Genomic DNA, 21609 nt, shown 5'->3' with positions numbered 1-21609 from the left:
TGGCGGCTCCTGTGAGCACCGCTGATCAGGCTGTTAAAAAGTCCAACTGGCAGCGCAGTGGGGCAGGCAGGCTCCCTCCCGGCTCTGTGCGGCTCCTGGGAAGTGGCGACATGTCCCTCCATGGCCAATGGGAGCTGCAGGAGTGGCACCTGTGGGCCGGGGCAGTGCGCAGAGCCAACTGGCCGCCCCTCCACTTAGGAGCTCGAGGAACATGTCACTACTTCCTGGGAGCCGCCTAAGGTCAGTGCTGCATGGAACCCACACCCCGAACCCCCTCCTGTGCCCCAACCCCCTGTCCCAGCTCAGAACCCCCTCCCACACCCAAACTCTCTCCCAGAGCCTGCCCCCTCCTGCACCCCAACTCCCTGTCCCAGCCTTGAGCCCCCTCCCTCACCCTGAACCCCTCATTTCTGGCCCCACCACAGAACCCGAACCCCAAGCCCAGAGCCCATACCCCCTCCTGCACCACTACCCCAGCCCTGAGCCCCCTCCCACACTCCAAACCCCACAGCCTAGGGCCCCTTCCTGCACCCCAAGCCCCTCATCCCCGGCCCACTCCAGAGCCCATACCCCAAACCCCTGACCCAGTCTTGAGCCCCCTCCCTCACCCTGAACCCCTCATCCCCGACCCCACCCCAGAGCCTGAACCCCAGCCAGAGCCCTCACCCCCTCCCACACCCCAACCCCATGTCGCAGCCCGGTAAAAATGAGTGAGTGAGTGAGTGAGTGTGGGGGAGAGCGAATGACAGAGGGAGGGGGGATGGAGTGAGCAGGGGCGGAGCCACAGGGCAAAGGGCGGGACAAGGGTGTTCAGTTTTCTGCAATTAGAAAGTTGGCAACCCTAACAATGACACTATGTGGCCAGTGTTTCTTCCCACTGCTCCGCCCATCTCCACCCACACTGGCCACCCTAAACATGCAGAGGTGGAGGGGATAATCGGACCAGAATTGTGGGTGGGGGAACAGGGCAAATTTTGCTCTCCTACAGGTATAAATTTGGAGTAACTCCACCTCTTACTGAGAGTAGAATGTGGCCCTATGGAGTCCTGATTGCTGGGAAAGGAAGAGGCAGTAAAAAGCCCAGTTAAAACAGAAATGCTTTTTAAGGAGAATGAAGGTGTCCTGGTGGTTAATAGGATGTTTTTAGCCAGAGGCTCTGTATATACAACAGTAAATAAGCTTTTCTTTCCCATGGACTTTTGTTTGGGGTACTCTTCTTAAAAGCTCCTTCTAGCATTACATAAAGTAACAGAGTCCCTTTCTCACTCTGTGTGTCTTGAAGGAGTAGCTGCTGTCCCCAGAGAATCTCTTGAAGGTGGAGGGTTTCATTCAGGCTCTTTCTTAAGCAGCAAAATAGATTCTGGTTTAAGAACACGTTGGCCAACAGATTTTAGCTAATGTTCTTCATCACTAATGTAGATAGGGTGAAACATCATACAATATATTTGCTGGTGGTGGTCACCCCCAGGGTTTAAAGGTGCTAAAACCTGTCTACGCTAGTGTTTTTAAAAATGCACCAGTTTAAATGTCTTAGCTAAGCTTTTTAGCTACACTGGACAAGGGCTCAGGTACAGAGCCACTGGAGTAACAGAGAAGAACTTGGCCCTGAGGTTTTGAACTTCACTTTCCTTTCCCCAGCTGTGTGTGGCGCATTAGGAAAAAAAGAGAAGTGCAAATACATCATTTTGCTGTGCCTATTTTAGGAATACATAGGACTGTGTGAATACCTGAGTCAGATCACTTTTAGCTCTCAGCGCTATTTTCAAGCTTCAGCAGTTGTGTACTCCCATTGCACAATTTATATTTTCATTCAAGGGAATTACTGCTTTGTTGGCAGGTAGATTACTGTCTAGTCCTAGCATCTACCCCCAGGAAGGAAAAAGATCAAGCTGTGTTGCAGTGTTTTCAACTGAGCTGTAGCTGAATCCATATAAATGGCTTTTTATACTTTGCTTGGGCATGGCAAAATGCAGCCTTTGGTGCCTAATGGGACATTTTCATGATGTGGTTTCATTTTAGTAACAGGGAGAGTGATGAGGTGAGTTAGCAAATCTTACACTTTGTCATCGTACTTTGGTCAGATGTTATTTTTTCTTGCTGTGGGAGCAGGAAGAATGGTTGTGAGTTTACTGCCTCCTATTGTATAATCAGTTCACAATTTTCTGGTGTCAGGAGAACACTTGTAAATTTTTTTTTCTGACAAAAACTTTTTTTCTCTCCATTGTTGCTTTCTTATGTTGGAGGCATAGGTGCAGGAACTAGTGGTGTTGGGGGTGCTCCTGCACCCCCTGGCTTGAAGTAGTTTCCATTGTATACAGGATTTACAGCTTGGTTCAATGGCTCTCAGCACCAGCACTGTACAAATTGTTCCAGCACCTCTGGTTGGAGGCTTTCTAATCACATAATGCCTGAACCTTGCAATCTCTGCTGTTAATTTTAGTGGATGTATAAAAATAACTTTTTTTTTGGAGGTGGGTGTGCTTTTTTTTAGGAGCCAAAATAGAATTGGATGGCAGTTTATTTCAGAACAGCCCTACAAAGTGTTATCTAAGTAAGGACTGCTTTGAATTTTATTTTTATCTTCATGTTAAAAAAACCCCCAATCATCTTGTCTGAAGAGCTTCCGTGGCTTGATTTTTTAAAATGCTAAATTATAGATTCTCCGGTCTAAATTTTTAAGTGACTAATGATTTTGGTTGCCCATTTTGGGGTACCGTAAAGGAACCTGAATTTCAGAGGAAGGGCACTGAATACTTTCTGAAAATGAGGTGTCTTTAATTGGGCATTCAAAAATTAAAGCAAAAAAAAAAAATCACTTGTTGGAATATTTTGCACTTGAAATTATGGCTCCAGTCCCCAAATTTGTTGCTTCCTATGGATGGAAATGTGAATTTTTTTTAAGCTGAAGTATCTTGGAATAAAATGTGAAGAAAAAAAAAACATTTGCTGAACAGGAAAAACAAATATGCAACAATAACACAAATATTTATCCTTGATCAGCCAGGGAAAGAACATTAGCATTAGAAATTAGAATTTGGGCTCCTTCACAGATGAAAGAATGCAAATGTCTTTCAGGTTTTTTAAGGCTGTTCCCTGAAGTGTGTTTCGGGCTGTACTGAAACTGTAAATGTGATTTGTACTTTACACAAGTGGTGATCCGTCAAATAAATTAAAAAAAAAAAAGATATTGAAAAGCCACACAACACAGTGGGCTTTGAAGATTTCAAGAAATTGGCCTTAAGATCAAAGTCTTCAGCAGAGTTAGGAAATACACCTTTTCGTGTGTGCATGTTTGTTAAAGGGATCAAAGATCTATAGACACCCAAGACAAGACAAATATTTGATAATTGAAGGAGACAGGCTAATGTTGGCTTTGGGGCTTTTAGCAGGATGCAGGTGACAGATCCCACTCAGAGGGACCCTGGCTCAGCTGTACTCGGCTTTCCCAGGAAGGTGATTGTGCAGAACTGCCCAGGCAGGAAACAACAATCCAGCCTCAACTTTCCACCTCCCCGCCCCAAGGATTTTGGGCAGGAACCTACTTACAAAGCTGCCACCTAGAGGCGCTTTTCTGCGGTGTATATAACAGCGAGGCAGCTGGAAGGAGCACTCAGTCCCTTGAAAACGGCTCTGCAATCAGGGTCTGAAGGCAGGAGGAGGAGGAGGGGAGAAGCCCGGCCAGTAGGTAAGGAAACGAGCTCTGCTCAGCGCTGTAGGGCAGGGCGAGAGAAAGGGGAGCGTGGGAATGCGAAGCAGGCTGGGCTCCTGGGGCCCAACGCGTGCTTGCTCCTGGGGGGGAATTCACCGAGGCTGGGAAAGGTGGGGGCATTAGAGAGCTGCCTTGAAATGAGCATTAAACTGCAAACGCGGGCTGCTTTGGCTCAGTGGGGCTGGGGGGGTTGCCCGCCCCCGGGCGGAAGGCAAACCCAGTGCCCCGGGGGAGAGATCCTCCCAAGTGGCTCTGTTTTGCATTCGAGATTAGTCAGCGTGGATCTGGTATGGGAGAGAGTGACCTCTTACTCCAGTGCCGACTCCCCTCCTCGGGCTCTGACCTCCAGACTTAACCCCGCGGCTGGTGCCGAGTCTCGGGATGCGGACAGAGACAGCGCCCCCCCGGGCCACTGACACGCCCGGGTCGTTTGGGGGAGGAGAGCAGCGTGAGCGACTTTAGTCCCGCGTTCCCGAGACTTGCTCGGAAAACCTGCCGCGAGTGGGAGCCGCGATTCTTTCCCCCGGGACGGGCTCGGGCTAGATCGAAATGTGCAACGCGCGGCTGGCGGCCGCGGTCGTTGGCAGCCGTATTGGTGGGTAACTAACTGATGATAACCTCTGACCTCCCCTACAATCCCGGGCTGCTTACCAGGCGGCTCAGCTCGGGGAGCTGCAGATCTCCAGGTTACCTAGACTCCTGTTTCTGGAGGCCACCAGGGCTCATCCGATTCGATCTGTTTGTCTTTCACTCTTACCTGACCCCTCCTTAGAGGCGAGAAAACGGAAGGGAAGCGCCGATGCCTTGACAGCAAACGCCCCTGTTTTAATAAGCGAAGCCTGTGAGCGGGGCTAGGAGAGTTTGTTGGACCGTCGGCCTGGGCTGTAGTAAGGCAGAGTCCCCTCAAGGAAGCCTGGGATGGATGCGCAATAAACGGGAACTTCTGGGGGGTAATGAGGCGCTGTAAAGTTATTCCAGCCCGTTGTTAAAAGCAGCATAATGAGGTTTAAAAATGGGAGAGTGCCTCATTAAAGGGTTTATGGAGGCATTTGGTGACATTCCCTAAAGCTTGCATTCTGCCAAGATCGAAGGGCCGCGGTGGTAACTTTTTTGTTCTTTCTCTGACGCAGATGTTGCCTTTGTGTCTGTGCCTTTCTGAAGGCAAAACGTGGAGCTGAAGGAAGGGTGCATTGCATTTTATTTACATGCCTAGCAAAGAAAGCACAGCCTGGCTGGAGTCTCTTCGCAACTTTTCACCAGCAGGGGGCCCGATTCACCTCCTGTTGAAGTTCCAGTGGGCAAAACTTCCACTGATCTGAATGGGAGCAGGATCGGGCCCGTAAGAGGGAACATATCTTTTTTTGCAATTCATCCTTCACCTTAGGAATGTTTCCAGGGAAAGTCATTGCCCGGGCTTCTAAATCAGGGTTAGCTCTTCTCTTCCCATTTTTGGGGTGAAATGTTTGAGGAATAAATACATCTGATATTGGATGCAAAAATGTAAAATGATGTTGCAAACCTCACCTATTCCTCCCATCGTGGGTGTGCGTGGGATTCCCCCCCACACACACCCCTAAAAAAATCCTGTGGAATGAAAAGCATTTCCCCCGCCAGACTGATCTTACCCAAAGATATATGATGTTCTGTGAAATAATTCACACGATACAGAGAGAATGGCCCTGTTAGCAGCAATCCTCAGAGGATCTATAAATATCTCCTAATGGGGGCCCATCAACTTTCTGGATTTGAAATGCCTTTAAATTCTGAACAGTAGCTTTTTGTGCGACTGTTTCAGGCATAAAGTCAAACTGTTTTCATCCATCGAGAGAATGTGGGAGCTGCTTGAGTGTAACGCAAGTGGAAGAGAACGCAGGCTATCAGGGTAGGCAAAGTGAGCAGCATAACTGTATCTAAGATGCTTATTTGTGCTCCAGCATCTCTCTCAAAACTATTATGCATAGCCACTGTCCACGCTTGTCTGAGAGGGACTTTAAAGGCCAGGTGTATTGATGGTGCAATGCAAACATTTGGTAGAAGAAGAAACTCCCTCTCCCTGGGTTTGAAGAGGTGGTGGCTGCAACAATATCTTCCTGCCCCCGTTAACTCTGAGGCCAGCTCTGCTTTCCATTGTACACTGATGTAAATCCAGAGTAGCTCCATGGAAGTTAATGGATCTCCTGTGGATTTCCACCGGTGTGACTGGGAACAGCTTGATTGTTTGGTAAGCGTTGGCAGCATGCTTGGCACTTCCCAAGAGAGGGCGCCTGCCTAAGAGTTCACAGGTGAAGGGCTTGACCCTGCAAACACCTACCCCTGAATAAAGTGCTGGCCTCAGACTCCGTAAGTGTTCCCAGGATCGGGCCCTAAACACCAAACCAGAAAAGACCCTGGGAAGACACAAGAAGGATTAACACAATTATATTACATGCATACAGTAATGGCTGAGGGTTTTCAACACCATTGTAACTCACTCACCAAATAACATCTCATGATAGATTGCCCTATCAAGTGGGACAGCAACAAGTACTTACCTTGTCTAAATGCATTTTCATAGCAGATAGTTTTTATCAGCTCAAAGAAAGAGAGAGGAAAGAATGGGCGGGGCTAGGGAGTGGAGTGTAAAGCTGTCTGGAATTGGTTGGCTGAGACACAGATAGTGAGAATGATTGCAGAATTGCAGACCAGAGTTAGCTTGGAGAAAACTCAGAACAACTCTTTGTTAGGGGTCCAGTGTATATTGATGGGTCGGGTAGCTACTCTCTTCTCCTGTACTGATCTCTCTAGTTTAAAACAGATTGTTCCTTTAAATGCAAGGTTACATCTGTTATCAGCCTTCCATGCTAAACCACCATCATGTCTAAAAAGCGAGCTGAACACGGAAAGAGCCAAATTGCTTTAGGCAGCCACCCTGAGGGGACTGATAGGCTTTTTTTCTACCCCCGAAACTAATCTGGGTGGGAATCTGAGCTCTGGTTACACAGCCAATCCCAGACTACAGACAGACTGGCCTTTGCATGCTGTAATCTCTGAATATAGCTGTCAGGATTTCAATTCCAGCAGCTCCTCCCCAGTTGGGGATTTGAGCACAATGGACCATATCAGCTTTCTGGATGGAGCTCTTTTATCACTGACTGGGTGTGTGGGTTTATGTAGAATCACACATGGAGGTACTCACACACACACAGTAAAGGGATAGTGGCCTGCTAAGATTCACCAGATGTACAGGACGGCCCTAATTTGCATGCAGCAAGATCACAAGAGTCCTATTTAATGAGTGGTCAAGATTGCATTGTTTTTGGCTTAGCTGGCTCACCAGACTAGACAGCCTTGCTATTCTAGGCTCAGTGCTGGCAGGTGGCCAGAGTCCTCAGGTCAGTTTAAGCTCTCTGCTTTCAAGGGATATTATGGTCCCATTTTTTGCATACATTTCACCAGGGAATAGTTACACAGTATGTTTTCTGTGACCCTGATGACCTAACACCATGCATTGCCTTGGTTTGTCTTAGATTACATTTGCTTACAAGTAACCTTAGAGGATTCCTAATGGTATGAGGATGATGTCTTCACCTTGATAGTTAACTTGGATCAGTGTCTCTGTTTGTGAAGTCAACAGTTCATTCAACTATTAATATATCTCCCTAGATCAGGGGATGCCCTTCCAGTTTGCATTTAGGCATCCAAAGGAGAGGGGTGAGTTTTACAAAAGGGGTAAATGTGACCCAAAGGGAAATACTTTTGAAATGTGGCAGTATTGCCAATCCCCACTCTTCAAAAATCACAAGTCAGACCCCCCCCTTCGAATCACATGGTTGGCTTAACAATCATGAGATTTTTTTTAAAATATCAGGGTGCGGTTTGCTTTCTGGGTTTTGAGGTGCTAGAACATACAGGGGTCACGTTTTCAAACTTTTCTGCACAACCATGAGGCCTTGAAGTGTTTTTTTAAAAAATGAAAGTGGAGAGTCTCCCATAATCCTGCTGGCAACTGCAACTTTAACATTTTGACTTGGAACGACAGATCGCTGAAAACAAACTGCTTTTTTATTTATAGCCCTCTCCCTGAGATGTCCCTGGCTAAGATATGGTTGGTGCTTTATTTCTTGAGCAATCTTAACGCCATTCACAGCCCTCGTGCTGACGACGAGATAGCCTCTCTATAGTACATTTTATATGCTGATTTTTCCACATGGGACACACTGGAGCATGTGCCTGTAAGCCAGTGTTGTCTTAACTGAGCCTTCTAGTCTCCTCGGACCAAATACATTGCTGTTGTAATTCCCCTGATCTTGATAGCATAACACCAGAAAGGGATTTGGCCCATCTTTGGCAGATGGCTCATAAGCACACAGCACGCAGGTGGATAGTTTTGGCAGATGTGGATGAGAAATCCTCAGCAAAATCTCAGAGGCAGATGGGCTCAGAATGATTGATTTATTCAAGCAGAGGTTGGCCTCTCCTGAGATGCCATAACAGCAAAGTGCAGGGAAGCCTCTGTCTTGTGCCCTCTGACTTACACGTCAGAATAAATCAAGAGGTCAGCATGAGCTCTCTCCCTGTGCTTTGCTCCAGTAACAGCGGTTATTACAAAACTCTGGTGGCCTGTTCTGAGAATTGCTGAGCAGCTGGAAGTCCAGCTGAAGTGAGCAGAAGCTACGGTTGCTCAGCACCTGGGAAAACTCGAACCCAATGTCTCTTGTCTATGGTACTTATCTGGCCTCCATCACAATACCTCGGTCTTTAATGCATTTATCCTCAGAGCACCGCTATGAGGCAGGGCAGGCCTATTCTCCCCATTGTACAGATGGGGGAACGGAGACCCAGAGAGACTTGCCCAAGACACACCGGAAGGCTGGGGCAGGGCAGGGGACTGAACCCAGGCTAGTGCCTAACCACTGGACTATCCTTCCCCTTGAAGGAGAAGGAAGAATATTGAATGGATCGTCTTCAATCCATTCTTGCTCTGTGACGAGTTTAATTCTCTTTGTGTGAAATGAGACATGTTCTGCCTTTAGAGTGAATGGGACTTGGGCCAGATCCTCAGAGGGTTTAAATTGATGTCGCTCTATTGACTTCTGGGGGTGGATCTGGCTCACTGTGTTTTGCAGGCTTCTCTGTTTGTTGTGGCTGTTACGCTACAGGAATCAAGTAACACCTGTGGGAGCTAATGCCTTTGAAGTGGGAAGTAAACCCGAGTCCCGTCCCCCCCCACCCCCCCGCCCACCCTCATGCCGGTCTAACTCTTGCCTTTGCAGTCTATACAGTGCCTGTAGCCGTGCTACCAGGATAACTGAACATGCTGATTTCCACAGCGGACTGGTTTTTCCTTTTGCTATAGATCATTGAGTCTGGAAGATGAAATCCTCATCACTGCGTAGGTCAGATGAGATTTCTCTCTGAGCTTGTATTTAAACACTACTGCTTGGCACGTGCCCAGAACGGAATGGAAACCAGCAAGGAATACAGCTCTTCAAATAAGATCCTGGCCTCTATGATTAGCCACAAAGAGCAGTTCCTCCAGTACTGGGCATGAGCTGAAGCAGCTTCGTTTTACTGAAGCGAGGCTGTCCTTATTAAAACAACTGGTTACTCTTTTATTTAACGATGCCCATTTTGCTCCCAAAGCTCTGACTTCAGACTGTCAATGGGCTAAAAGGATGATGGTCTATGTGCACTTAAAGTGATGATCCAAACCATGTCCCAGGACAGTCTGTTCACTCTTTACGTAGGGGTCTGATCTCTCCTGTTATTATCACCACTAAGTGTCCAGCCAAGGAACAGTGGACCTGTTAATACTCTTCTGTTATTGTTTCCCCTTATCTCCCCTCTCTCTTCCTCAGCTTGTATCAACAGCAGCACCCGCTGTTGGGCTTGCCCAGCACTAATCATGTAAATTGGAGCATGCCACTTGAACCATGCTGTGTACGCAAGCAGCTACCTCCCTGCAAGGCCAGGCTCGCCTCATGCACTCCTTGCAATTTCAGTCCCCAACAGAGCAGTGCTTCGAGCAGCCTAACGTTATGTCACGTGGCGCTGATTTTCCTTGTTAGTTCGTGCAAAGTAGCAGGCCCCACAAACCCTGCTGAAGTGTCCCGTGTATCTGAAAGATTCTTTAACGAGGAGAGAGGGAGATCGGGACTGTGCACAGATGCAGACTGCCATGTAAATGCTTTCTTTGGCGTGGCAGCGTAACAATTTATTAAATCAAATTAATATTGCCCCAGAGGCAGCAGCAAAAAGCAGAAGGAGTGGGTCACAGCTACACCCTTTTCCTTTAATGGGAGAGGCTGCGTATGTGTAAAAAAATAAACCCTTGTGCCTGGCAACCATCCAAGATGTCTAAATTTCAGAAAACAGTTCTATCCTAAGGGGGAGAAGAGGAAAGGGAACCATAAAAAAAGCCATGAAGTGAGGCAAAGACTGAGGAATTTCTTGTCCAGCTGACCCCTTGTGTACCATCCCTCCGGGCCTGCCCAGGAGGCCTGCTTGTAAAGCCTGGCCCAGTGGGCAGAGTGAGACAAGAGAAGAGCTCCATGTTAAGGTGAAGGGACCAGGAGAACAACACTCTTTTCCGCAAAGTCTGGGCCAGAGTGTGGGAGTGAATTACTGCCCTGCCCTGGAGGGGTAGCATTGCATGCCCTCCCTCCACTGACTCCAGTTCACTAGGAGGGAGTTTGTACCATTTGTATGGCATCCGGTGGGTTGTACCATTTCCCTCTTCTCAGGCCGGTATGTAGCATCCCTATGGCTTGAGGAAGGGTCTGTCCCCTTGGGACAGCACAGCGCTGTGATTTCAGAGCACGCTCAGCTGAGTCACACTGGTTTATAAAGCGGGGGTAACTCCACTGAAACCAATGGGCCTGATACTCCGCTGCTCTGCTCCTTGTGTTGTCATTTATCCCCGTGCTAAGTGCGTATATGATGCGCCCAAACTGCGACTCCGTGCTCCCTCTCACCAGTGTTAGGGTTTCAGGCTCATTTTGCACTACAACTGCAGGCCATGGGGAGTCAGGTCCAGTGGTGTTACACTGGGGTGAAACCAGAATGAGTGAGAGGAGAATTGGGTCCTGATTGCCCTGAACCCCGCACTCCTTCTGGCTGATCCCAGGCACAGCTGCTGTTCCTGGTCTTGCTTCATACTTGTGGCAACTAACCAGAATGGTTTCATTTTAAAAGCCCCAAATAAAACCTGGAGCTCAGAGCAAGAATCTATAATCACTTTGGAGAGCTCCAAATTCTACCCCCATAAGCCTTTGCTTCCAAGGAATTTGTCCTCAAGCCTTCTGCTACTGTTACTGCATATGCACAAAGGTGGATGAGGGCTAGCATATCCAGTAAAGACCTGGGACATCTCATTAAATCCCTATTCACTTCTTCTTGTGGCGACCCTTCCCTACTCATTTCCTGGCTGCACATTGATACAGTTCCTCGATGGTGAGATACGGCTTCAGCAGCCTCCCAAAGGTCTTGTCTATACTTGGAATTAGCCCCGATTTCGGCCATTGGTATTGCGCACCAGTGCGAACCCCTAGTGGAGAACAGGGAAACTACAGGTGGATTTAGTCCTTGAAACAGAATTAGGTGTACAGGTGCAAATCATGTCTACAGTAAGGGTTTGTATTGGTGCAACAAAACTGGTGCCTGGCTGAAACTGGGGCTAAATCTAAGTGTAGTGTAGATGTTACACATTGATCTGCGTTTTACATGTCTCTCTCTGCCTGATCCAGAAGGGATGTGAGTCTGTTACAGTCCCCACCTACTGTGCCTGGTCTTTTAGCGCATGCTGTAGATACTCATACTTTTATTTCCTGAGATCCCTGGTTCAGTCCCTGATATTGTCAGCCACGTTGGCAGCCCTCACCAAGACAAGGTCTTAGAAAGGCTGACTTGCTGCTGTGGGTGGTATTGTACCGTCCACAGGGCTGCAGTGGCTGTTCGCCACTCCCAATGGGTAGCAGTAACTGCCACAATGGGTCCTGGATTTTGTGGGAAGCTGTAACATTCTGTTGGTTCCATCCTTCTGCTGGCAATACACGTAACAAGTAGCTCACCTCTTTATCTGCTCTCTGCAGACAGAGGAACTGTTGAAGCAAAAATAATAATAAAACACATATATAGAAAGTGTGTGTTGCTGAGAGAGAGGCTGGGCTTCAGCAGCTGGGGTGAGGGCGTATTCTTAAATCCAAGCTCTCGTCTAAGAAAGAAAAATGAGTCTTGCTGCTCTCAGTTACACAGCAGCCAGGCTCCAATTCTCTCATTGCGACATCATAATTGTTAAACACAGAGGGATGCTTCATTAGATGTAATTGAGAGGGTGGGGAGCAAGAGCCTGGATAGAAATTGGGAGGAGAGTACAAAGGTCTTAGGTCTACACTTCTGTTTAATGCATCTGGAGCTGTACTTGATGTGATGCTTAACAGAACCTGTGGTAACTGTTTTACAGTACTCTCAGCCAGATCAATTCTACTATGCTTGAGGGAGTGCAGATAAAATGGCTTAAAGATTTCCCTGCTAAAAGCGATAGCATCATCTTTTCTGTTGCAGAAGACAGATTCAGTCGCGTGACATTTATTTGGCCATGGTGTACTTTGTGGATTTCACACCCAGGGACTACAGCCAACCTGATGATGTCATACACAGACTAATAAAAAAGCACACAAAAAGCCAATGTTGTTTCTCTTTTGCAGACCACATGAGTTTTGTTTTGTGTTCCTCAGTCCCAGCTTTCTCTTTAACTGAAAGTACTTTATGAGGATATGACACAATTTAAACAAAGCATCCAATAGACAAAATATTCGCAGAGGGATAGCACAAGTGTTTTGATACAAGGATGCTAGCAGAGAACTCTAACCCTTGCTAACCAAGATATTTTCTTATTCTTATATTGGTTTTAGGTTATTTGGATTCCAAATTGACTGGCCATGAGTGCAATTGACTTGACTTCCATCCTTGATCTTCTGGACGTGGGAAATTTCTCTGATAGCAACTGGACGTGCAACAATGGAGACTGCATCATTGTCGATACACTCTCGTGCCCTAGCACACTTAATAAAAGTGTCTTATTGTACACCCTCTCTATCTTCTACATCTTTATCTTTGTGATAGGGCTGGTGGCCAACTCAGTGGTTGTCTGGGTCAATCTCCAGGCCAAAGCAACTGGTTATGAAACCCACCTCTACATCTTCAATCTAGCCATCGCCGACCTGTGCGTTGTCATCACCCTTCCAGTCTGGGTGGTCTCCCTTGTCCAGCATAACCAATGGCACATGGGAGAAATCACATGCAAGATCACTCACCTCATATTTTCCATCAACTTGTATGGGAGCATCTTCTTCTTGGCATGTATGAGTGTGGACCGCTACCTCTCGGTTGCCTACTTAACCAACTCCAGTAACCGCAAGAAGAAGATCATCCGACGCTTTATCTGCATCTTTGTGTGGCTTCTTGCCTTCTCTGTCTCTCTCCCAGACACCTATTACCTGAAGACTGTCTCTTCAAACAATGAAACTTACTGCCGCCCTCTCTATCCAGAGGAGAGCTTCAAAGAGTGGCTGGTTGGCATGGAGCTCATCTCTGTTGTGTTGGGCTTTGCCATTCCTTTTCCCATCATTGCTCTTTTTTATTTTCTCCTTGCAAGGTCCATCTCTGCCTCCAGTGACCAAGAAAGGAAGAGCAATGGGAAGATCATTTTCTCTTACGTTGTTGTGTTCCTTGTCTGCTGGCTGCCCTACCATGCGGTCGTCCTGCTCGACATCTTCTCGGTCCTTCATTTTATACCCTTCAGTTGTCAAATGGAGAACTTTCTGTATGCGGCTCTTCACATCACCCAGTGTTTCTCCCTCATCCATTGCTGCGTCAACCCCATGCTCTACAGCTTCATCAACCGAAATTACAGATACGAGCTCATGAAAGCCTTTATTTTCAAGTACTCGGCCAAAACAGGCCTCACCAAACTTATTGATGCTTCCAGAGTATCGGAAGCTGAGTACTCTGCTCTGGAGCAAAATGCCAAATGATCGCCACTCCATAAGGACTCGTCTTGGACCTTTTCATACTTGTCTCTGATGGGGCATGAATTCACAGCTTGGAAGAGAAATAAAGAACCATAATGTAAATTTAGAGTTTTGAGCAAACCAAAATCATGCATTATTTTAATGTGTTTTGTTTTATCTACTGCTAGCTAATCCAGCCTTTCTGGACCGAGACCACGGTGCAAATTCTATGCAAATGGGGGAGAATTTGTAGTAAACAAAGCCATTGTGTACCACAGATATCACGTGTCTTCAGGATAGGCTTTTTTTCCCATGTGTAAAGGAGACCATCTCTTGGTTTCATTGTATATGTGTTGTTATATAGATATAGATATATATAGTGCGTTGTATTTAAAAACCAAGACTTTATTTTCTGGCTGTTGGTGTACCTTATACAAATGTATTTGAAAGTTTAAATATATTTTTATCATGTATTTGAAGTATATTGCTGACAATTGTATCCAGAGTGCTGTAGTCTGAATGTTAGTCCAGTTATAGTCAAAGTGAATGACAAAGGATGACTTTAATAGCTATATGGAGATTATGTATTATGTGTGTGTTTGTCTACTTTGGCTGGCACACTTTATTTACAATAGCTTTATGTTGTGGTTTATACCTATATGTATGGAAATAAGCTGTATATACAGTACTGTGATATAGTTTGACATCATATTAAAATTAACAGTAATGTAAGAGGTTAACTCCCACTTCCATGTTTCACCAAGCAGTATCCTTATGCACAAAATGAATGACCTTATTTCCAAGAGTCCTCTCTATTTGTAAGTTATTTTTTTTAAAAAATAAAGATCTGGAAAAATACACAACAGTGGTTTAACTTCTTTCCTTTTTTTTTTTTTTTAAACTAACCTTTTTACTTTCTTTGATGCAAGAGCAGACCTAACACGTACATGTGTGTGTGGTGTGTGTTAATGGCAGCCAGAAACAATTTAAAGAGGAATGTCAAATAGGATTTGCTAGTGGTAAAGCTAAGGGGGAAAAACAGTGATGTGGATGGGAGTAGGCTTTTGAACAATCAATCTATTTAGAAGATGAGTCAGCTGTAATCTTAAGGTAAATGCATCCGATGAAGTGATCTGTAGCTCATGAAAGCTTATGCTCAAATAAATTTGTTAGTCTCTAAGGTGCCACAAGTCCTCCTTTTCTTAAGGTAAAGGCTGCTGGGAAAGACAGGATCCTGAGAATGAATACACAAACAATTTGGAGAGCATAATAAAGCAATAGGATTTGACATAAACTAGGCTTAGTCCCTTGTTATTTCATTGTGCTAGAATTCAGAAGTTTGCAAGCTTCCTTCTGACAGTCCAATTATTTTTAACTCGCTTTATGGCTTCCTATTTGTATCACGATAGTGCCTAGGAGCCCTAGTCATGGACCAGTACCCCACTGTGCTAGGGGCTGTACAGACACAGAACAGAAAGGTGCTCCTTGCCCCAAGCAGCTTCCAACGTAAGTACTTGCGACATCAAATTTGCAAACCATTGGGCCAAATTCAGCCAACCAAGGAGAGCCACTGAAGCTCACAGCACCACAAAGGTTCTTTACTCCTTGGTCAGGTAATATACGATCACATGGGTAACTTCTTTCTGTGCTGACTGGCTTACTTTCACTGGTTTGCATGCTACTTTAATTATGGCGCTCTGGCAGTTATTTCCCAGTCAAGGTTGCTGCTGAGCTTCCATTAGAAACCTAATTTTGGCTCCCCTTAAAAAAAAAAAAAATCAATTTTGAAATTGGAAGGTTGGGGTTTTCCTATAAAATTTGGATATGGTGTTCCTGAATTGGATGCTCTAAAAACTGTCTGTCAGGGTTCAAAAGTCTTCTATCCCTTCCCCCACACTTTCCTTAGGCCTGTTCGGTGCTGCAAAATTTTACAGGTTAAAAGTTGCCTTATTTGCAGCCACTCAAAAGCGAGACTTCAAAACCCTGTCAGTCAAACTAAACCTCCTCCCCAAAGGACAGAAGTCCTCTAGTGCCACTCTTTCACTAGTACAGTGCCAGAGTGGACTCTGCATTACCGTTACTGATTCAAACAGTCCTCCTGGAGCAATCCCACAGTGCCCCTATTCCTGCATTGATGACTGCTCTGGTCACAATTTTGAATCTGGTAAAACTTTGTAGTGAAAATGTGGCCTTAGTTTCCCTTTGCAAGAAAAAACAAAACAGAAACCAGGAGTTAAATAAGACTTAGTTTATTAGACTCTCTTAGGTAAGGACTTGTCTACTTGGGAAAGTTTGACGAGTTATATCAGTATAGTTAAACCAATATATAACTCCCCATGGGGACACTCTCTTATTCTAGCATAAGAATGACTTAACAGTTTAGATTAGACCGTTTCCAATAATACATAAACTAAACTGGAAAAAGGCACACTTCTACTGGAATAAGTGTGTCCACCAGGGGTGTTATGCCTGTATCAGTTTAAATTTACACCTGAGCTTATACTTTCCTCTCTATACAAGAATACAGTACCTGGGACCAAAATTGAATCAAATTAAAAGGAAGCATCTGTGTGAAGAGGAGGGGGAGGGGAATAAACCCCCGGGTCCATGAGCTGTGCCAGTGAAATCAAACAAAATAGTTCAGAACTTATTGGTAAGGAGTTAACTATACTGGAATGACTTCATACAGGAAGAATGTGACCTGCATTAAAAGTGCTATCCATGGGGTAGGAATACCCATATAGATGAATGAAATCTAATCATTGGTTTGTAGTCCCAATTTACCTTCCAAGCTTCACACACCATCTCCCCTAAGTGCTGCATTTCGTATTAGGGTCTGAATTAACAGGAAGATCTTGACAATCGCCTGTTGTGAGCGAGCTCCTGGCCCAAGATGGCTACCAGACCTTGTCCATCCCAGCATATGGATGGAAGAATTGAAGAATGGCCTGGTAGTTCTTGAATGAAAGGGAGGCTAAGCCCTTCCACTTTTTGTCTGCTCTGCTGGGGGAAATTCCAGCACAGAGGTGGAACGCATGTGTTGCTCCCCTCACGCACCATTTTAAGGCTGTCTGTGACAGGGCACCATCAGCAGCACCCTGACTGACATGGCTGCTGCCTGGAGAAAGCTGCAGGCCCAGCCCTGGGTGGGGGATTGTGAACAGCTGGGTGACAGTCGCTAGGCTAACAAGGTAATTGGGGGAGAAATATAAGGAGAGGAAAGAAGCAGGGGCAGCTAAAGAGGAAGCTCAAGAGGAGTGTAGAGGGTGGGCCTGCGCTCCAGAGTAAGAGCTACAGGGAAGCCAGTCCTGGCTATAAGCCTGTGTTGCATGCTATTGTGAGGTAAAAGGGCAATAAATGCAGCCCTTGATGGCAGATAGATGGGCTGGTGTGCGTTTGTGACTGAGACCCTCTGAACTGGCTCAGCCAGCGAGGCTCACCGGGTAGCGGTAGGGCCGCCCTGGGACGCTGCAGTAATTCAGTGTCACTGCAGTATAGCCTGTAGGTTTCTTTGCGTGTCCTCCAGAGGCACATGTCATTCTTCTGTTTGGTGATAAGTATCTCAGCTCAGGGACAGGCAGTGGCCAGTATTAACAGAAGTTCTCATATTGCTGTACAGACTGCTCCCTGCCTTAAGGAGCCGATGGTATAAGGGCTATATGTTGCCTGTTGCAGCCGGAAGCATGCCCGAAGGATTGTGGCGGGGCTACCCTTAAGTAGAGGGCCCTCCCCAATCAAGAGAAATTCAGCTATGATTCCTTGTGGGGGCTTCCCTGGGATGGACTCCAGAATGGCAGCTCCACCTCTCTTGGAGAAGGTGCCCTGTATATTCCACAGCACGCCTGGCCAGCTTTGGTGCCCGGTGTCAGGGGGCAGGTGGGTCGTGTCCCTAACCCTTTTACTCACCATAGAGGCACTAGAAGGGAGCAAAGCTTGTACTTTCCAGCCACATTTTGACTAGTCCGCATGCAGAGGTGCAAGGGAGAGAGGTTTGTGCCTCACACAGGGGATGACTTCAATCTGAGTTTCAGTTGGACATCCCACAGAATGGGATGATAGCAAATGAAAAGGCTGGAGGAGTGGTCATGGGGCAGAGGGGCGGGGGCACGGAATGTCACAAAGGGGAAAGATCGTAAGATACAGCTGTTCTTACATAGGTTGCATTTGGAACTTTTTTTGTGGAGAAATCAAACAATTTCAGGGAAATGTTTTGATATTGATGGAAAAAAAACCCGGCAAAAAATGCCAACCCGCTGTACTCACTGGTGTCCATGTGGAGTAGTTCCACTGCCTGGATTGACTCTGCTATTGCAAAGCAGGACTGGAGTGCTTTGAATGCTGGGAAAAGGTGAGTTTATCAGAACCACACAAGCAACTGAAAGTAGGGGTATAGAAGGGAAAAGGAATGTGTCCTAGGGAGACTGGCCCCTTTAAGGGAAAAAGGGGCCAGGCCTGCTGGTGTCATAATTAACTGCATCCCAGCCTGGACTAATGGGGCTGGGTGTTAGTCTGATGAACAGAGGGACCTGTTAGAAGGGCTGAGAGCAGCTTAGGCGCCTGTGGGAGGCCCTGAGATAGGCTCTATAAGAAGCAGCCAGTTTCCAGGAGGGGAAGCAATGGGAACCTACTAGGAAAAAGGGCCTCCAGGGAGGAAGCTGTAGGAGGCAGTGCTCCGCTAGGAGAGCAAGGAAGAACTCCACGGGGCCAGGGAGGAGGGATGACTAGCAGGGGACTTCCAGGAGTGGTAGACTGTGAGAGGGACTCCAGGGGCAGGAGCCTGGAAGTCAGGGCTCTGAAACAGGGCAGGGAAAGACCATGAGGTAGCCCAGAAGGGGAGAACTGAGCCCAGAAAGCAGACTGAAGAGGAGCAGAGGAACCGTTCGTTTGGACTTCTATCTGGACTCTTGTTATGCTGGAAGGGGTTACATTTGTCCAGTGGCCTGGCCAGAGAGCCAAGCCACATCATCAACAGTAACTTGCATGGGGAAGTCTGAGGGGACCCCCCTCAGATGAAGAAACTGAGGCAGAGATGTGCAGGGCTCCACCATGCGGTGCTCTAGAGGCAGCAACCCCGTTACAGAATGGAATAGTGACTGTAAGTTGTAGCATTAACAGTAGCGCTGGTTACTACAAGCTGTCTAATAATGAAGGCTCCAATCCTGCTTTGTGCAAGGGGAGCCCTGTGTTTGCACAGGGCTAGTTGCGGGAATACAGCCTAAGAGAATTACTCAGTGACCCGCTTCCCAGATGTGCTGAGCACCCAGAAATCCTCTCGACTTCATTGGGAATTGCACGTGCTCAGTTACCAAGAGGCTGGGTTATGTACAAAAGCTCTGAATGGCAAAACGTATAAACATCAAACAGAACCTGTCATCATACCTTTGGAACCTGTCGTTCTGCTTCGCTGGTTTACTTTATGGCCGAAAGAATTCCAGAGCAGTAAGAGTCCACATGCCTTAGAGGCAGGGACTAACCAAATAAAAATCCATCTGCTGGATGAGAAAAGACTGTGTGCAGGCCTGTTTTATTATTATTCAAACACAGATTTTTTTTTTATGAGTCATAGATGATAGCCATTGGGGGTAGCACAGTGATTTTAAATCAGATCCTCTGGCAACCTTGTATTGTAGGAAGTGCCTAAGTAACTGGCCTGTTTCTCCTTTGGCTTAACGCTGCTGACTTCAGACCCCAGCCTGTGATAAGGTCACTGGGCATAAAATCCATTTAAAGTTCCTTAGAGGTAAGAAATAACTGTGAAGGAAGTTTTATGCCCATGTCCATGGTGGCTCTGCCAAAGATAATGCTTAATCCATTTAAAAGAGCTACTTGGTGGGGTGAATGGAGGAGTTTTAAGACTTGAACCATATGGATGGACCGTACACCTGCATGGAGCCTCTGTGACATCAGTGGGGTTCTTCCTGGGCAGAGGGGATGGCCCAGGTGGGTGGTACGTACAAAGCAGTAGTCTCATTTGTATGGTGACACTGAGAATCCCAGCTCTAATATGGTGTGTGGCTATGGACCTTTTGGGCCAGGATCTGCTCTCAATTACAACCCCAGAGTAAATCAGGAGTAACTCCACTGATTTTACTAGAGGTTATCTAGGATTTCCACTGGTGTTACTGAGCACCATGTTATCCTCTGGAATCCCAGCAATGATCCTGAAAGGCTTGCATGCATTTGTTTGGGAGTTTGGGTTTTGCAAGATACCTTAAAGGTTGTATGTGCACATTCCATGATTGCAGAATGATTTTAAAAGATATTGTTATGGAATATCTCAGCTATAACAGTAAGGAACATACATAATATTTATAGCACATATTGCTGCCCGCAGAGTTATCATTATAGCTATACCGAGGCTTTCTTTCCTTTCAGCACTTGCTGTTTTGCGAGGACGCCTGTTTTTGTTCTTCTGCTAACCAGTAGCTTATGTTCAAAAAGGGTATTAAATTTCCAAGGATTATAAAACATTTACATAGGTCAACAGCATAAGGGACAGATCCTGAAGTCCTTATTTAAGGGCCTGATCCTGCAAACATTACTCACATTAGTCGTTCTTACACATATGGTCCCGCTGATGGTGAAATTACTCCCATGAGTCAATTCCATGAGTTAGGGCTGGGGGTTCAGATCTCTAGTTCTCACTTGATTAACACACTGCATTTAGTGGATAGTTTATCTAAGGACAGAACTGAATAAGGAGACGTCACAATTTGGCTTTAGAATACAAAATAACCACAAAAATACACATACAAGAAAAGGAAAAAAACAACATCCTCATCTTTTGCAGTGGATATTCTATCCTACCTTATTTGTACATACTCCTCTTTTAATGATTCACGTTAATTCCTTTCACTAGGAATTCTAATTATGAGGGTCAGCCGGACTGATCACCCATACATTCCATTCTTACTGTGGTGTCCAGCTCATTGATCAATTATTGAATGATAGCTTGGGAGCTCCCTCACCACAAGGCCAGGTCCTGATGTTCTTATTCATGTTGCATAGCACCTTGCTCCAAGAGTGGTCCTGTTGGAAGCTGCTATTCAACCTGCAAAAGGGCCCCAGAATCAGTCCTCCTGGGAATCCCACCTTATCTAATATATACACAGAAATATTAAAACAAACCAACAGGTTTTGTCCTTTGGTAGTGTAGCTCAGCTTAGCGCCATTGCAAAGTGTGAAATCCACAGAGCTAAACTCGTTTTACACCAGCTGAGAATCTGGTCCATGATGTTCTATATCACGTTGGATCCTGTTATCCAGTAGTTCAAAGCTGACTGATGTTTTTTACCTTTACTTTTCAAGGTAGGAAAAGAAAAATACTAACATCCTGTACTGTACTATTTTCAGAATAAAGCAAAAGAATTAAATTACATTTTAACAGCACAATCCTGACAACAGCAAAGGTCAGGGAACTTTTAAGTAAGGTCACCCTATCGATTGCAGCAGCAAAAGGATTAACATCAAATACTTTACCATGAAACGCTGAAAAGAAGCAAATTCAGCCTGATATATTGAAACCCCAGTCTCTTTCATACATAGCAGAGCCACTGACCTATTACTGTTCAAGCTGCAATATGTTGCCTTGCCAACATATATTCTGAGTTATCCAAGCAGAGTTAATGCTTTTGCAGAAATGACTTTCTTTTTGGGAGAAGGGTTTTTCTTTTTCTCTCTAAAAAATTGCTACAGAAGATTTCGAACCTACCTAGGAAATGACCTTAATCAATTTAGTTCCACCACCAAGTATGAAAACTCAGATCTTTCTATTTTGCTTCCTCTGAACATTGTCTTGATGGCACTGAACAGGGTGTTGAAGTCACAGCTTGATCGAAGCTGGGTTTTTGTTGTTGTTGTTGTTGTTTTTTTTAACCCATCCGACTGGCAGTTCATTTTGTGGGGAAGGAT

At 45.9% G+C, this 21609-nt stretch overlaps 1 protein-coding gene across 6 annotated transcripts; it reads left to right on the top strand.

Moving 5' to 3' along the window:
* The first annotated feature begins 3533 nt into the window (after positions 1–3533).
* ACKR3 (atypical chemokine receptor 3) lies at positions 3534–14556 on the top strand. Of its 6 annotated transcripts, none has more exons than XM_037912311.2 (3): positions 3609–3685; positions 4059–4304; positions 12601–14556. In XM_037912311.2, exon 3 carries the CDS (start codon positions 12628–12630, stop codon positions 13720–13722), a length of 1095 nt encoding a protein of 364 aa, XP_037768239.1. In that variant the 5' UTR covers positions 3609–3685; positions 4059–4304; positions 12601–12627; the 3' UTR covers positions 13723–14556. The 6 variants fall into 6 exon arrangements, with proteins under 6 accessions (XP_007058182.1, XP_037768239.1, XP_043381122.1 ...); XM_043525187.1 differs by lacking the exon at positions 4059–4304 and adding an exon at positions 5505–5591 and having other exon boundaries at positions 3618–3685; XM_007058120.4 differs by lacking the exon at positions 4059–4304 and having other exon boundaries at positions 3534–3685.
* The last annotated feature ends 7053 nt before the right edge of the window (positions 14557–21609 follow it).

This window comes from Chelonia mydas, chromosome 11 (assembly GCF_015237465.2).
Source record: "Chelonia mydas isolate rCheMyd1 chromosome 11, rCheMyd1.pri.v2, whole genome shotgun sequence".
NCBI lineage: Eukaryota > Metazoa > Chordata > Testudines > Cheloniidae > Chelonia > Chelonia mydas.
This window is presented reverse-complemented; position numbering and strand designations above follow the sequence as displayed.

Excerpts from the sequence above, each read along its gene's own strand:
- ACKR3 (XM_007058120.4), top strand. The coding sequence starts at position 12,628 with ATGAGTGCAATTGACTTGACTTCCATCCTTGATCTTCTGGACGTGGGA.